The sequence below is a fragment of the Felis catus genome, chromosome D1 (genome assembly GCF_018350175.1).
Source record: "Felis catus isolate Fca126 chromosome D1, F.catus_Fca126_mat1.0, whole genome shotgun sequence".
NCBI lineage: Eukaryota > Metazoa > Chordata > Mammalia > Carnivora > Felidae > Felis > Felis catus.
The window spans coordinates 63,100,722-63,118,141 of record NC_058377.1 but is presented as its reverse complement, the minus strand read 5'-3'; the positions used below and the strand labels follow the sequence as shown (position 1 = coordinate 63,118,141).

Here is a 17,420-nt window from a genome sequence, read left to right as displayed (position 1 = left end):
CTGGTGCCCTACCTTCTAATGTCCACATGTCCATTTCTCTGTAACTTTACAACTTCAGTTTGATCCTGATCAGTTTAACCATGTATAAAATTTTTATAGTTCTCTATTATTCAATAAAATCTAAACTCCTTAACATGGCCTCAAAATCTAATAACTGACTTCTATCCATGTCTTCAGCCTCATCTCACAATGTTTCCTCTGCATGTTCCCTAGGCTCCAGACATGCTGTACTCATTATAGTTTCCAGAGCACCTCCTGCATTGGTATGGGCTGATCTTTTGGGCTGAAACTGCCATTTCTTTTTCTTTTAAAAAAAAATTTTAACCCTTATTTATTATTGAGCGACAGAGAGAGACAGAGCATGAGCATGGGAGGGGCAGAGAGAGGGGGAGACACAGAATCCCGAGCAGGCTTCAGGCTCTGAGCAAGCTGTCAGCACAGAGCCTGTTGCGCGGCTGGAACCCACAAACCGGGAGATCATGATCTGAGCCAAAGTCAGACGCTTAACTGATTGAGCTACCCAGGTGCCCCATTTCTTTTTCTTTTTAACTACTTTATATTTTAAACTAATTTCAGGCTTACAGAAAGTTGCAAAAAAGGTAAAAAAAAAAAATAAAGTTCCCCTAAACTCCTCACCCATGTTCCCCTGTTATCATATTATATAACCAGGGAATTAACATTGGTGCAATACTTTGATCTAAGCCATAGCCCTGATCTGAAGCTTTCATTTCTCTTAGTTTCTCATGCTCTTGCTTGTTTCTTTGCTCAGACGTCATTTACTCCTCAAAGGCTCCCCTAAGCCCCTTCACCCTTCTTTGCCTTCATCCTCTGTACATAAAATCATGTTAAGTGCTGCTCCTTGATGGCAACTATTACACTACATTGCAATTATCTGGCTAAAGGGCTGAAGTCTTGCAGGGCAGAGACGGATTCTAATTGATCTGGAATCCTATCTGGCATGGAGGTGCTTATTCCGTGTTCCTTGAGTAACTGAACAAGACAGTATCCAAGGGATCACGGGGCATCAGGTGCTGGGGAAGCTAGGGAGGGGGCGGTCACCAGCCCGGTACTGTCGTCCAAGCCATGTGTGCAGATGGAACAAAAATGAAGTAGGCCAAGGGCGCCTGGGTGGCTCAGTCAGTTAAGCGCCGCTCTGGATTTCCGCTCAAGTCATGATGTCACGGTTGGTGAGATGGAGCCCAGGGCTTTGCGCTGATGGCGCGGAGCCTGCTTGGGATTCTCTCTCTCTCTCTCTCTCTCTCTCTCTCTCTCTCTCTCTTTCTCTCTCTCTGCCCCTCCCTCTCACGCGCTCTCTACCTCTTTCAAAATAAATAAACATTAAAAAAATGTAATAGTCTTAATGCAGTCAGCTGTCTCTTGGGCTCAGCTTTTCCACAGGCCCTGCCCACCTACTGACTCCTCCCCTCAGGCCTACACCTTCGTGCTAGCCCCGCCCACTCCAGCCCACTCTTCCATCCTAAGCACCACCCTGGACCATTGGCCCCGCTCCTTCACGTTAGTCCCTCAGCCTCAGCTCTCTCCCAAACCCTGCCCCTTGGCCTTTCCCTGCCTCTTAAAGTTGCGTCCCTCCTTAGGTCCCGCCTTCTGCCCTTCTGGTTCGACCTTTCCTTCTCAGGCTCCGCCCCCCGCCCTGTGGGCCTCCGCCTTCCCAGGAGTCTTCTCCTATGACACGCTGGAGTCCTTCAGAGGGGCGGGGTTTACAGCACAAGGGGCGGGACCTGGAGAAGAGGTGGTACTCCTCTCTCGGAACGCCGTCGGCGACCCCGCCCCTGCGCTCGGCCGTTGCCAGGAAACAAGCCTCGACGCTCCGGCTCTGGCCGGGTCCAGCCAATGAGCTGGCACGCCACTGCCCAGCGGTGCGTCGCTGGGCGGTTACGTGTGGTGCGCGGGGGCGCGGGTTGCGTGTGGCGCGGGGCGGGGCGCGGCTGGTGCGCCTCAGGAGCGATGGCGGCGGCCTGAACTCACCTAGCACGGCTGCGGCGTTCGGGCCTGGTCAGGGTCGGGATTCTGTGAGTGAACAGCAAGTATGGGCCACAGGGCCCGGAGATTCGCATGAAGGGCTAAGGGACTGTGGAATGACGGCACCGCATTTGGTGACTGTACCGGTTGTGAGGGCACTGGGTGAGGGGCTGGCATGTGGTGAGGGGCCGGGTGTGAGTGTCTAAGGTAGGGGAGCAGGGTACGAAGAGCCTGAGGGTGAGTGGGCAAGTGAGGAGCTGGGTTGTAAGAGGGGCTGGGGATGCTTTTCAAGAGACGAAGGGAAAGGGACTTGTGAACTCAGTTTACTGAGGGGCTGAGGCACCTGTGGGCAGAGGTGAGGGCAACGCTGGGACCAGAGTAAGAGGGTACGGCCTGTGCGGGAAGGGGAGAGTAAAGGGCAAAGGCCGGAGCATGCGGGCTGCTGGGGAATGGGTGAGGGAGTTGAGGGTAGGGCATGGGGGGAAGGAATGAGGATTGTGAGGCTTGGATAAGGGTGAGGTAAGTAAGTCCTTCTTCGATGGACTGTCCTGCCTAGTGAGAGCAGTAGTTTCAGACCGAGTAGGACAGCCTGGGTGGAAGTGTTGTGCACTTGGCTTTTTGAGGACAGAAAATTGAAGGCATCATGGGCAGTAATAACTAGGATAATGAAAATAATTTTTGAGGCTTAGTTTTCAACCAGAGTAATCACTGAAACTGCCGGTTTCTCAAGTTCCTCTTTGGGACTGCAAACTTGAAGATGGTTCCTCGCATGGAGGTTTTTTGGCTATGACCGCCCATGTTTGTTTTCTCTCCACCTGCTCTGGGCGGTCTTACTCCACTGCTGCTCCTCACCTATGCTTAGCTGTGCTCTGACGGTTGTCATCTAAATTGGACTAACCACTTTGAGTTGCTAATTCTACTTTTATGAAAGTCACATGGTTTGTTACATACAATACTATGTTTAGGTTCTCAAGCAGAATGGCTTTGCTCTAAGTCACTTTCTTACAGTTGAGTTAAAAAAAACCCCTACTTTATTGAGGTAAATTGATATACAGTAAACTGCTCATGTTTAAAATGTACATGGGTTTTACCATATGTTTACATCTGTGAAACCATTACCACTTTCAAGATACAGAACATTTCTACTACACTCAGAAGTTTTCTCCTATCCCTTTGCAACTCATTCCTCCGTGCATGACACATTTGGGGGTTCATTTTATTAGTATCTTGCAGGTCCCTTTCTCCCTGCCAACCACATGTACATGAACATTTTTAAAGTTCTAGGGGTGCCTGGGTGGCTTAGTTGGTTAGGTGCCCAACTCTTTGATTTCGACTCAGTCACGTGTCTGATGGTTTGTGAAATTGAGCCCTGTGGGGAGCTCTGTGCTGACAGCATGGAGCCTGCTTGGGAGTCTGTCTCTCTCTCTCTCTCTCTCTCTCTCTCTCTCTCTCTCTCTCTCTCTCAAATAAATAAATACATACAAACAAAACAAACAAACATTAAAAGTTCTAGAAAACTGAGTTGGCACTCAGTTTTAATGGACAGTTTGCTTTCCTACCACTACATTTTCCTCTGTAGTCACAGTTGGCCACAGAGCCCAGATACCATCCTCAACCTCAGGGAGATTTAGGCCTTTCCTGTCTGGACAATTCTCTTGAGAATTAAGGGCAACCCAAACCCAAGTGGCCAGTCCGTTCCAGAGTCTCAGCCTCAGAACCAACTGTTCTGACCCATGGTATGTTTTCATTGCTTCTCTCCAGAGGCCAAACATTTTTATGCTAGTGTAACCCTTGACCACCTACCCTGGTGGGCAGAACACTGTAGAACTTATATGTACCACAACAGGGTTTAGAGCAGTGATTCCTAAACTCTGGGCCAAGGACAGTGCCAGTCCATGATAAAGTTTTCATCCATCCAAGGTGGAAGGAGAGAAAGATAACATATGAAACATGAGTTTTTCATAAAGATAAGTTTATTCTGAGATTATTCTATTCTTTTAGTGAAAGTGCTTTCTGACTGATGAAATAATGGTGATGGTAGATAGTGGGTTTTCAAGAAATGGTCTTATTTACCAAAATAAAAAGTAACAACCCTATTTGTAAAATTTTTTAGAAATTATTTTTATTAGTTCCTGAAATCCAGAAATTTAGAGTGATGATGGTGTGGCTATTGTATCATGTTGAGGAACATGTGCTTATACAGTAATTCTATATAACTTCTGACATTTGAACAACATACATTCAGTTTCACATTTCACTGGGTTTACATACTTTGTGAAGTAGGCAAGGGCTGGAATTCTTATGTTATAGATGAGGAATCATATTCATAAACCAGAGGTCACATAGTATACAGTGGCAAGGCTGAACCCAAAATTTGGTCTCCTGAGAATGACTTGGGGAAAGAAGGTTTGTAACAGAGTGAAGGTGATGTGGACTAAAAGGCACATTAAGTATGGGAAAAGTTGTGATGACATGAGGGCGTTATATTGGCAAAACCATTTTTTATCATTTGTGATTAATGCGGTTCCAAAAGAGATTAAAGACACTTTGAGGGTGACAGAGAGATGGGGCTTCTGTTTAATATTGTGGCAATGACATGGGAACAGGTATACATAATACCTGGTTCACATTGTGATGGTGACAGGACAAGTCATGTCATCAGAAGGTTCTTAGGGGACTGTACAAATTCTTGGGTGTTCCAGGGAAAGTACTGAGTTTGGTAAGCTGTACTGAACTCTGTTGAAATAGTAGTGTAGTAAGTATAATGGATTTTGACTTACATATACAGCTAGGTGGTAAATCTGAGAAGATGTAACATAAATGAGGGTGATGATACCTAGATAGAAACATGTTTGGAGTGCTTTACGTAATCATTTATTGCACATCGGCTATTCGCCAGGCTCTCTAGTAAATACTGGAAGAACAAATTCATTCATTCATGTATTAATTCCTTTATTCATTCAGAAAATACTTTTTTCAGTATGTAGTCTGTCCTTGTGATGCTCACATTTATGAGTTAACAAGATAGAGAAGACATGGTCCTCTGTGGTCTCAAGGAATTCTAAGTCAGGTTGAGAGAGGTAGATACATGAAAAGACAATTTCAGTTTAGAGAGAGAGTGTTAAATACAAAAGTATATCATGATGGGGTGGTTACTTCTTTATCTAGTGTGTCTCTCCCTGTATTCCAATCATATATATTCAGTGATCTACCATATATCTCCACAGGTATCATAAAATTAACATGTCTAAAACAGAACTCACTATCTTTGCTCTGAGAGCATGCTGTTGTAGCATATTCTGTATCTCAGTCTAGGCAAGGACTTCAGTGTCATCTTCATTCTTTCTGCTCCTTTATGCCCTGTATTTAGTCAGTCACTAAAATCTTAATGTTTCCTTTTAAATTATCTCCTCTTCATCTCTGTGGCTACATCTTCACTGTTAAAGCTTTAGTTTACTTCCTCCTCATCTCTGATCTGGATTCTCACTCCCTCCCCCCAACAGTCTCCTGCCTTCAGTCTTGCTCTTTTCTAGTCTTTCCCTAGAATGATCTTTCTAAAAATACAAATGTAATCATAGAGCTCCTCGCTTAAAAACTTTTGGCTCTTTGTGTTCTGTAGGACAACATCCAAATTGCTTAATATGGCATCATTTGGCCTCAACTCACCTCTCCAGCCTCATCTCCTGCCACTCTCTACTTTGTGTTCCAGCTTGAATAAAGTCTTCATAGTTCCCTAACATGTTACTTTTTTTAAGTCTTGAGATCTTTGTAATAGCTTTTTCTCTAACTAGGGACACTTTTTCTTCTCTGCCCAGTGAACTTTCCTTTTTCCTTAGGATCTAGTTCAGTCTCTTCTCTTTTTGACATCTTCTTTGTCATCATCACCTAAGAGGGGTGGAGAGAGAACCATGTGTGACATAGGGATTTACTGTTATAAAGGAGGGTCACCATAACTGAGGTTCACATTGTTGTGTAAGTCAGGTGAGATTCCCTGTAAGAAGCAGAGGTGGTATTGGGGAGAGGGGAGGGAGTGAGTTGGCACCACACATTGATAGCCCATTTGTCTTATGCATAGAGGCCGAAGGATGGACAAGCAGGGAGGATATATGTAAGCTGAGCTCTAGATTAGGCTCCTGTGAGGTCCCCCCTCCTTTTGTATTCCTATGAGGTTTTAACCAGATCTTTCTACTTTCAGTATTTACAGTAATAGCTCATTCGTGCCTCTAATGTCAGTAGTCAGTCATCTTGCCTGGGAAGAGCCACTGTAGGGAGAGAAAGCTCAGGACTTTACTGACCTGTTTTCGAGAGGTCATTTTGATTTCTCCCTGTCTGCTGTAGGTATTGCAGGTGTATTCCTGTCCTCAGCTCCCTCCCTCTCTTGCCTCTCCCAGGGCAAAGGTTCCTCAGTAAAACTGAGCCACCTCCTTCCTACCTGTGCCTGCTATTCTGAGGTTGGTAGACACCCTTGCTGAATGTACCTGTAAGGCTTTATTTTGTGCCCTAAGATGAGTGACTGAACTTGGCTATTTGTGGGTCTAAAAGATCAGCTCTTTCTTCCCCTTTTTCCCCTGTGACTGAGCCTGATGGTAAATCTGGGAAGAGGGGTATACTTTTTTATAGACTTTGCTGTGGCAGGAAACGGCACAGTAATAGAGTGGTGATTCCATTTTCTTTGTCTCGCTTTTGAACTTTGCACAGTTAGCTGGGAGTGAGAGAGTCTTAAGTAGGTGATAGGAACACCAAGCTATGGTCTCCTTTTGTATTTTTACAGTTTGTGAAGGGGGCCCGGGTTAAGTGTTAGCTTTTGGGTTCTGAGACACTGATTTCAGTATGGCTTTTCTTTTTGAAGTCTTTGAGAAGAGTTGGGGATCGGGAGGGATGAAGAAAGGTCCTGGAGGCTAGTCCCTCTTGAGTTTGTGAGCAGTGCCCTTTGTTGGTCAAGTAATAAAGCAGAAGTGGGCACCCCAGTTATATTGCAAGGTAGGAATTAGTTGTTAATCTTTGGAAATGAGTCCTAGCAGCTAAAGACAGTTTAGTTTTGGACATGATCAAGCTTTACTTTGCTGACACTGGATGCTTGGCTCATCTTTTGCTTACCAGGGTATGAGTGTGAGGTGGTGGGATGCACAGGTCAGAGCAGGTTAGATCTCTCCTCTTAGAGGTGAGGTTATCTTGGTCAGATAGGATCGGGAGAGGGAATGGGGAAAGGAAAATGCCATTTACAGAGCACCTGCTTTATATGCCTGGTGTGCTACATAGGTTATCTTATTTAATTTTTTTTTTAAATTTTTTTTTAAATGTTTATTTATTTTTGAGACAGAGAGAGACAGAGCATGAATGGGGGAGGGTCAGAGAGAGAGGGAGACACAGAATCTGAAACAGGCTCCAGGCTCTGAGTTGTCAGCACAGAGCCCGATGCGGGGCTCGAACTCACGGACTGCGAGATCATGACCTGAGCCGAAGTCGGACACCCAACCGACTGAGCCACCCAGGCGCCCCTCTTATTTAATTTTTAAAACAGTACCAACACTTATTTCATCAGGAGTTTATGTAAACTGAGGCTTTGATGTGGGAGGTGATTTTTTTTAAGGTGACACAACTGGAAAATGGTGGACTGGGATTCAAACCTTTATTTGAGGAACACCAGAGCTCCTGCTTTACCTACTACTTTGTGTTATTCTTACTTGATGTTAGGGCCTCTATTTGTTTTCAGTCCTCGGATGAGATTATGATTGAGAAAGCATTTTGTAAGCAGTAATAGATATTCTTCTGTTATTCAAGGTCTTCAGGGGGGCAGATTGAACGCATTTGGTTTGGGAAGAATTTGATAAAGGGATTATATTTACGAGGGCATAGGCAGAGTTTAAGGAAACCAATAAGACATAATGCTAATAATAGTGAGAGAGCTAGTAGAAGGGGACATTTCTTATTAGTATTCTCAACTGTTGGCTTTGCCTTCCCCAGCCCATGCTTACTTGGTATCTTCAGTACTTGGGCAGACAGATAAGTACCTTTTCAGTGCATCCCTGCTGCTGGTAGTTACCAGTCTGTATGACTGTTTGATGGTTTATAGGAAACCACGTATGAAAGACTGAGCATCTGTTCTGTGGCTCTACCACCTTCTCACCCCTTTCTCTTCTTCCCCACCCCAACTCTCCTGGGTGAGTGAGTGAGTGAGTGAGTGAGAGAAGATTAGGTGAGTGGTGGGGTGGTAGTAGATATTAGCTTCCCTTTTTCAGATTTCAGATTTACCTGAACTGGCACCCATCCTTTATTACTATTTTCCTCCTCAGAGAAAATGGTATACATCTTTTTCTCAGACTAGTGCTATACCTGATTTTTCTATTATCCCCATTGTATTTATCCACAACCTGTTACTTTCTTCATACTTCTTTTCCTCACTTGACAAACAACCTTGAGGCTCCCCATAAAACCAAACCAAACCAAACAATAAAAACTCTTTTTCTTGGCTTCCCACCTCCAGCCCCTCCTAGTTTTTTTAAGCTGTTGCTCTGTTTGCATCCTTCTATGTCACTGACTTTCCAGATAATTGCATTTTACATTTCTTTGGCTCTTGGTCATTCTTTAACTAGTTACTTTCCTAAGTTTATCTAAAACTAGATTGCTAAAACTGACTGTTTTCAATCTTCATTCTACTTAGTCTGTAGACTATATGTTATGGCAATCTCTAGTTTCTTGAAACTTCCTTTCCTTGGTTTTTAGATTATCATTATTTCTTGGATTTTTCCTTCCATTTCTGGCTACCTTCACAGTCTTCAAAAACACCTCTTTTGTTTTCCTAATTCCTGGTTTTCCACAGAATGTTACCCTTGGCTCCTTTCAGGATCTGCTGATGTCTTTTTTTTTTTTTTTAAATTTTTTTTTATTATTTTTTTTTATTTTTTTTTTCAACGTTTATTTATTTTTGGGACAGAGAGAGACAGAGCATGAACGGGGGAGGGGCAGAGAGAGAGGGAGACACAGAATCGGAAACAGGCTCCAGGCTCTGAGCCATCAGCCCAGAGCCCGACGCGGGGCTCGAACTCACGGAGTGCGAGATCGTGACCTGACTGAAGTCGGACGTTTAACCGACTGCGCCACTCAGGCGCCCCATGATCTGCTGATGTCTTTGGATGATTCCATCCCTCTCTATAGCTTCATCTATCACCAATTAGTTGTTGACTTCTGGATGTATATCCTTATTCTTGATTTCACTCTTGAGCTCACATATAATATTTCTGTTTGCTTTCTGGACATCGTGGATATCCTATAGGTGTCTCAAAGCTTAACATATCCAAAACTGTATTCATCCTTTTTTCTAAAACACTCCTCCCTTTGTTATGTGTTCCTTGCCTGTTAAGCATTATCTTTTACTGAATCTCTTAGACTTCATATCTGAGTCTTCTCTTCTCCTCCATTCATTTGTCAGGTCTTGTTGCTTCTACTTCATGGCTAGGTTAAATGTGGAGGCAGATTATCTGCATTTGCATTCTAGTCTTGCTTACTAGCTGGCTAACTTTACAGTAAATCTAACCTTTCTAGGCTTTGATTTTCTTATGTGTAAAATGGAGATACCAGTACATCTAGAGTTTTTATGGGATTTAAATGAGCTACTATATATAGTACTTAGAAAAAAGCCTGGCACATAGTAAGTGCTCAATATATGTTAGCTATAATTGGTTTTAATTCAGTGTTCAGTTCCACAAGTATTTTTGAATGCCAGGCACTGTGTTGGCACTGTGATTGCAAAGAATGAATGATAATGGTCCCTTTTGAAGGAGCTTGGTATTATTGGCAGAGATATTACAGGTGTAAATAATTTCATTATCACATGGCACATGCAAAGATAAAGGTGAATATCAGATTTATCTTTTCTAATCCTGCTCTTACTTCATCTGCCTTCTGCCTGTCTCATTCACCTTATTATACTTCTATTTGACATATTTTTAAAGGCAAATTTGATCTTGTCATTTCCTTGTCTAAAAAATCTTTTTTGTTTCCGGGGTGTCAATAGATAAAACCTAAACTCGTTAGCCTGCTATTCACTGCTAATTATAAGCTTCACCCTTATTTACCCTTCAATTCCATATTGTTTCTCTCTTCTCTAAGTAGTCTGTGATTATGCCATCCCCAAGTTGGAACTGTTTTTCAGATTTGTCATGTTCTTTCATAGTGCCATATTTTTGTGCATACTGGTTTTTTTTAATTAAAAAATATTTTATTACTGCTTACTTGTTTTTGAGAGAGACTGAGTGAGAGCAGCAGAGGAGCAGAGAGAGAGGGAGATACAGAAGCAGACTCTAGGCTCTGAGCTGTCAGCACAGAGCCCGACATGGGGCTTGAACCCACGAACCGTGAGATCTTGACCTGAACTGAAGTCAGACCCTTAACTGACTGAGCCACCCAGGCACCTCTCTACATACTGTTTTTAGTATGAAGGTCTTTTCCTCTGCTCTCTTTGTTGCCAGTATTTCAGTTGTTAAAGATTTAAGTCAGAAGTCATCTCTTTTCTGGAATCCCCATTATAGTCTTTCATGCAGAATTACTTGCTTTCATATCCCTGTGATACTTTTGTAAATACCTCTGTTTATAATATTCATTGGAGGTATTGTTTATGCTCCCCTCCAACTGTTTTTATCTGTCTTTGTATTTGCATTGATTATTTAGCAGAGTGCTCAGTACATATCAGTATGGATGTACAGTGAGTGAACCCTGCCTGCTGTTTAGGGCTGGCCCTGCCCTTTATAAAACTGTCTCCTATTTTACAGAAGGCTTCCTTAAGTATAGTTGCTACCTTCCTTTGGTTGTGAGTTGGTGGTAACTGTAAGAGAGAGTATCTGGGTGGAAGGGGATGGTGGTAACATAACCCGAGGGCTGAGTGTGGGGCTATTGCCAGGTCTCTGGGTTCCTTCAGCCCTTGTTGAGCTTAAAGAGGAAGGACAACTGAACCACGCCTTTCCTCTGAAGTTTTTGTACTTGTGAGAGATAATACTGCTGAGGCGGTGAGGGGTGTGATGGAGAACGAACTGTGAGCCATGGTCTAGGCCAACAGCTATTTTGGTACTTTTTCCCTTTCCCTAGTGAGGGTGTCATGTCATGGCCCCAGGAGTGAGTGTTGGCTATATCTGGCAGGAGTGGGGTATCTGTGTGTATATGGGAATGTGTCCCTGTGCTCTTCGCTGGAATGAAAATTGTTCCACTCTTTCGGTTGGCTCTGGATTTCTCCCCCTTAAGAGTGTTCAGCTAGTTAAGGGTCTCTTGGGTTATTTCCTACTGGGTGGGATTCTAGGGAGGGACTGTGATAGGTAGAAAAATATTTCTTCCTCAGTAGTCTCGGAGGGCTGGAGTCAGATCAAGATTGGGTTCCTTCTTTCCTTCCTTCCTTCCTTCCTTCCTTCCTTCCTTCCTTCCTTCCTTCCTTCCTTCTTTCCTTCCTGATTTTATTTTTAAGTAATCTCTATACCCAATGTGGGGCTTGAACTCACAATCCTGAGACCAAGAGTTGCATACTCTACCAACTGAGCCAGCCAGGCACCCCAAGACTGGGTTTCTTGTTCCTTCATTCATTCGTTTGTTTATTCATTCATTCACTTAAGCATCCACACATTGAGCAAATATTTACTGAGTCCCTAGGTATTGCTCTAGGTACTGGGGATACAATAGTAAACAAAACAGACAAACCTTGCCTTCAGTGAGCTTACATTCTGGTGGAGAAGCTAGACAAATAAATAAGCGAGTAAATATTTTTTGATAGTGAAAACTGCTAAGAAGGAAGATTAGGAAGCTAGAGAGTGAAGGTGGGAAGATGTACTACTTAAATAGAATTAAGTAAGGCCTCTCTGAGGAGACAGCATTCGAAAAAAATGGAGTGATGTGAACAACGTGAAGATCAGGGAAGAGCACTCCAAGCCCAGAGAATAGAGAGTATTCTAGAAGGCCTGCGTGAGTAAAGTATGAGTGAGGAGGAGGATGGTAGGAAGTTAATACAGATTAGATCATAGAGTACCCAGAGGCCACGGTAAGGGATTTGGATTATTACTAGTGTGATGGGAAGTCATTGGAGGGTATTCAAGAGAGGAGAGATGTAACATAAGTTAGGTTTTAAAAATATCACTCTGGTTACTTTGTGTAGAATAGACTGTCAGGGGAGGGGGAAACAAGACTGGAAGCATGGACACCACCAGATTGGAAGCTATTGCAATAGTAAGACATGCTTTGAGGGTATAGGTGATAGGGTTTGCTGATAAACTGGACATTGGAATTAAGGAAAAGGAGAAATAAGGATGTTGTTCAAGTTTTTGGCCTGAGCATGTAGGTGAATATTGGTATCAGTACTTGAGATGGAGAAAGCTGGAGGAGTGATAGGTTTGGTGGTAGGAATGAGTTTTGTTTTAAACACGTTATATTTAAGGTACTGTGTGTTTGCATATGTGCGTGGAATTTTCAGTGGATTGGTGGCTCTGAGTTCTTCCTGTTGGGGAGTGGAGAGAGGCAAACTCCTCTGTTGATTTCTTCCTTTCTCTCTGTCTTTGAATTAGATTTGCAGGTCTGGACTGGGCCGTGACCTCTGGGCTCGCTATTCCAGCCTGGTGTATCTTCTGGATCCATGGCCAGCTACTGGCTCCTGCAGACCGGATGAAGCAGACTAGAGACACAAGTGGAGAAAGCTGCCAGCTGGCAAATTCTCAGAGTGTGGCCCTCTGGCTACTGGCCCTGCCCAGCCTGCCTCATGGAGAGGATGAACTGGTTGAGCAGATTGGCCTCCCGGGGCCCTGGGCACCGTGTACCTCAGGGGTCCAGTCTGCAGGCCCCTGTCATGGCTGACCCTGAGACCTGCCTCATGGTCTTCAAGAATCACTGGTCCCAGGTAGGAGATTCTATACCAAATGGCCTAATCCACTGGCTCCCTGAGTTCTCCTAACCTTCTGTTCACTCTCACCATCCCATTTAGTCATCATATCATCTTAGATTCCTTCTGTCTTCTGTTTCTCCAGGTAGTGCGAATCCTGGAGCGGCAAGGCCCTCGGGCAGCTCCTGGGGGTGCAGATGATCTCAGTGCTGTACGCAACCACACTTACCAGATGTTGACACTGCTGGTAGAAGATCGTGTGGTCCCCTCAGCCCCCACGACCCCTGGGCCCTTGCTGGAGTTCGCTTTGCGTGAGGACCTGCTAACCCGTGTGTTGGTTTGGCAGCTTCAATGGGATGAGCTTGGGGATGGGGTTGAGGAACGGCGGGCTGAGCAACTGAAGCTGTTTGAGATGCTAGTGAGTGAAGCTCGCCAGCCACTGTTGCGACATGGTCCAGTTCGTGAGGCTCTGCTGACCTTGCTGGATGCCTGTGGCCGTCCTGTGCCCAGTAGCCCAGCACTGGATGAAGGCCTGGTGCTACTTCTCAGCCAGCTGTGTGTGTGTCTGGCCCGGGAACCTTCATTGCTCGAGTTCTTCCTGCAGCCACCTCCTGAGCCTGGAGCTGCCCCCCGCCTTCTCCTCTTTTCTCGCCTTGTTCCCTTCGTCCATCGGGAGGGCACGCTGGGCCAGCAGGCCCGTGATGCCCTACTCCTGCTCATGGCTCTGTCGGCCGGGAGTCCCACTGTGGGCCGCTACATTGCAGATCACTCTTACTTCTGCCCGGTCAGCACCTCCTGGGATGGGGGGTAGGGTATGGTGTATAGACACTAGACAGCACCTTGCTATCCAGAAGATGTGGAGGGGCTATGTACTGGGTACTTTTCCTTTAGGTGGTAGCCCCCTGGGTTTGAAAACAGTGCCTGGAGTTGGGGTGGGGATGAAACATGGGCTTAGGTGGACAGCATAGATACTAAGACTCTTCATGGATCAGTGTTCCCAGGTGATGTCCTGGCACATTGGATAACTAAATATCTGCTTGAGGAATAGTTCTTTCCCCTAGTCCCATCAAAACTCTGGGTTAATAGCTCCCCTGGTTCCCTTTTATGTATTGTCTGAGCTTTTGGTAACCTGTCCTTGGGGATGGCCCCCAGGTGCTGGCCACAGGGCTGAGTGCCCTGTACTCCTCACTGCCCCGCAAGATTGAGGTTCCAGGGGATGATTGGCACTGCCTGCGACGGGAGGATTGGCTGGGAGTGCCAGCCCTTGCGCTCTTCATGAGTTCCCTAGAATTCTGCAATGCAGTCATTCAGGTGGGATTGCACCTTCCCAGGAGGACTGGTTCTTGGTCATTCTGGGCAAATGGGGTGGGAAGGGGGCACATTCCCTGGAGTTCTGATGTTCTGCCATCTTGGGGGTGGGGTGCCTGCTTGTACCATTCTATTCCCTTCCAGACAGTGGCCACCTCACATTCTTCCTCCTTCTCTGTTGTACCCCTACAGGTGGCTCACCCTTTGGTGCAGAAGCAGCTAGTTGATTATATCCATAATGGGTTCTTGGTGCCTGTCATGGGCCCTGCCCTGCATAAGGTGAGAGTTATGGGTGGCAAGGCTGAGGGGTGGTGACCCCAGTGCCAGGACCAATGTGGGAAGTAGTGGGCTGGGTACTCTTCCCCTTTTCCCTATCTTCTCCTGGTTCCTCCTTAGAGCTCGGGGAAAATAACTTAGTACATGTGCAGGGAAGCCCTAAATTTCCAAACTTTCCCTCCCCTTCGTCCAGACCTCTGTGGAGGAGATGATCGCCAGTACCGCCTATCTGGAGCTTTTCCTACGGAGTATCTCAGAGCCTGCTTTGCTCCGTACCTTCCTGCGATTCCTGCTGTTACACCGGCATGACACCCACACCATCCTTGACACCCTCGTTGCCCGTATTGGCAGCAACTCCCGGGTATGGCCCCTACCTCTGTCCTGGCTTACCTGGGTGAGCCATCTTCTCTCTCTGAACTTTGTTCTGGGAGGGTGTGCCTGCCCTTCTTTGGCCTTTGTCTCCAGCAGTCACTTCAAAGTTAGGTGGCATTTACTTTCCAGTATTAAACTTTTGACCACTTTGGGAGTAGCTCCCTTGCTTTTGTAATATATGAATCTAGAACACATTACTTTTTCTGGATAACTGGCTCCTCATCATGACTAGGGGTTTTGCCATTGTGCTGTACTTGCGATGTAGCATTGGCCTGGGGTTCACTTCAGCTGTGTATTGTACTGTGGCCTGCTGTGGGTGACTGAGATCACTTCCCCAGGTTTTGTGTTTGCTCTGATAGGTGATCCAGCTGCTACTGGTATGCTTAGCTTTTTTCCCCTTTGGATTTGCCACATTTGAAGTGCTGTAACATGGGGCACGCATCTCCCCACCTACCTACTTAAACATTTCTTCCTCCTGAACATTTTTACTGAATGTTTTACTTACTGTTTTCTCCTACTAAGGATAAGTGGTAAACAAGGTAGGCATAGTTGCTGGTGTCATGGAGCTTCCTTACTTTATACAAACCCATTAATAAAATAATTGAAAGTTGTGGTCACTGTTATGAAAAAACCAAACAGCTGTTTAGAAAATAATAAGGTGGTCAGAAACCTTTCTGAGGAGGTGACATTGAGCTAAGACCTAAAGGTCATGAGGAAGTTCACCTATTGAAGAACAAGTGGAAGAAGAGTCTGAGCAGAGGGTGCAGCATGCACAGTACATGAGATGGGGATGAGTGAGTGTATTTGAGGAAATAAAAGACCAGTAAGACTGGAGGTGTAGTGAGCAAGGGGGAGAAGGGAATGAGGTGAAAGTAGAGAGGTAGGTAAGATTCAGTCATGCATGACCTTGTAGACCATGGTAAGCAGTTTGGATTTTAATCAGTAGAAATATGTATGAAAGAGGAGTAAGTAGTTTCCAATAATAAAGACCCAGAGTCTTTCTAGGGGAATAAAGCATTCATTTAGTCATGAACTTTATGCCATTTATTTAGCTCTGGAACCATTTTTTTGTTTCCTTCTTATAACAAATTGAAGTTCCCTAGGTCCTTGTATTTAAAATAGAAGTTCTCAGATTACTAAAGGTTCTGGAAAACTGTTGAAAATCATTCAGATACATTGAGATACCTGGTAGTAGGCCTCTTGGTAGGTGAGGTTTTGGGATAGCTGTTTTGTGTAGGTGAGGTTTTTGAATACTAAGGGTATGGATGAAGTATTCTACACTGACTTTGATTAGACCAGTGTTTCTGAACCAGGTGCACACTTCAGAATTTGAAAATGGCAACAGCTAGAACAGTTTCTAGGCTCCCTGCCTTAGATTTCTTGGATTATAATATACAGGGCATGTGTATTTTTACAATATTCCAAAAAGTACTTATGATACATGCCTGGGTTAATTAGGAATTATTGTCTAAAATCAATAGGAAATAGATGTCAAAGCTTTAATTTTACAAAGATACCAATTTTGCATTATGCTAAAGTTAGACCATGGTCTTTTATCTATTCAGCCTGATGGAATGTCCTCTTCGTGTTTTGAGACAGTTAATTTCCTTCTTGAGGTTGATTTTTTTTTTTTTTTCCCCTATGTTGGGCTATCTCCATGTTCCTTTTGTCTTAATCTTATCCTCACTTCTTTGACTCTCTCTCATTGTCTTTAGTCTTCAGTATTTAATTTTATTAGTCTTGCATTTGTTCCTCTCGTCTCAGGAGCCTTCATGTTTTTGGGGTATTTCTTCTTGTTTCCTGCTTCTTGGAGGACAAGATTGTTTCTGATTTCAGGATGCCGGGGCTTTCCTTTCTACTGTTTGGCCTTTTTTAGTCTTGATTCTGCTGCCCTGACTTTGAACTTCTTTAAGCTTTTCTTTTGTGGCTTCAAGTGAATCATGCTGGCTAGTCAGTCTCTGTGCCTGTTTTAGTTTCCCATTGCTGTCATAACAAATCACCACAAACATAGTGGCTTAAAACACACAAATTTATTATCTTACAGTTCTGTAGGTCATACGTCTGACACAGATCTCACTAGGCTAAAATCAAAATGTTTTCAGGGCTGTGTTCCTTTCTGGAGTCTCTAGGAGTGGATCTGTTTCCTTGCTCAGTAGGGTTGCTGGTAGAATTTATTTCATTGCAGTTCTAGGACTGAGATTCCCATTTTCTTGCTGGCTGTCAGCTGAGGACCATTCCCAGATTCTAGAGGCCAATCAAATTCCTTGGTTTGTAGCCCCCTTCTTTCATCCTCAGAGCCATCAATGGTGGATCAAGTCCCTCTCAAGCTTCAGATATCTTTTTGACCCAGCTGGTGAAGGTCCTGTGCTTTTAAGGACTCAAGTGATTTGATTGTGCCTTCCTGGATAATCCATGCTACTTTCCCCACCTCAAATTTCATAACCATAATCATATCTGCAAAGTACCTTTTGTCATGTAGGGTAAAATACTTACAGGTTATGGGGATTAGGGCCTGGACATCTTTGGGGGACCATTTTTCTACCTACCTCACAACCTTTCAGTGAGTGTGAATGTTTTCATTGCTAGTTAAAATGGTTATTTAGGGTAAATCTGAACATCCTTGCAAATATCCAAA

General features: G+C 44.5%; 1 protein-coding gene across 4 annotated transcripts in view; it reads left to right on the top strand.

Moving 5' to 3' along the window:
* The first annotated feature begins 1,883 nt into the window (after positions 1-1,883).
* The window catches only part of FHIP1B (FHF complex subunit HOOK interacting protein 1B), a 24,050-nt gene continuing 8,513 nt past the window's right edge, over positions 1,884-17,420 (top strand). For 3 of the 4 annotated variants that reach the window (XM_006937043.4, XM_006937044.4, XM_019811943.2), the window contains exons 1-5: positions 12,519-12,847; positions 12,975-13,613; positions 13,982-14,140; positions 14,330-14,416; positions 14,607-14,774. In XM_006937043.4, coding sequence (XP_006937105.1) covers positions 12,710-12,847; positions 12,975-13,613; positions 13,982-14,140; positions 14,330-14,416; positions 14,607-14,774 — 1,191 coding nt within the window. In that variant the 5' untranslated portion in view covers positions 12,519-12,709. Of the gene's footprint in view, positions 2,031-12,518; positions 12,848-12,974; positions 13,614-13,981; positions 14,141-14,329; positions 14,417-14,606; positions 14,775-17,420 lie in introns of those variants that run through there. The other variant, XM_006937042.4, reaches the window with a different exon arrangement.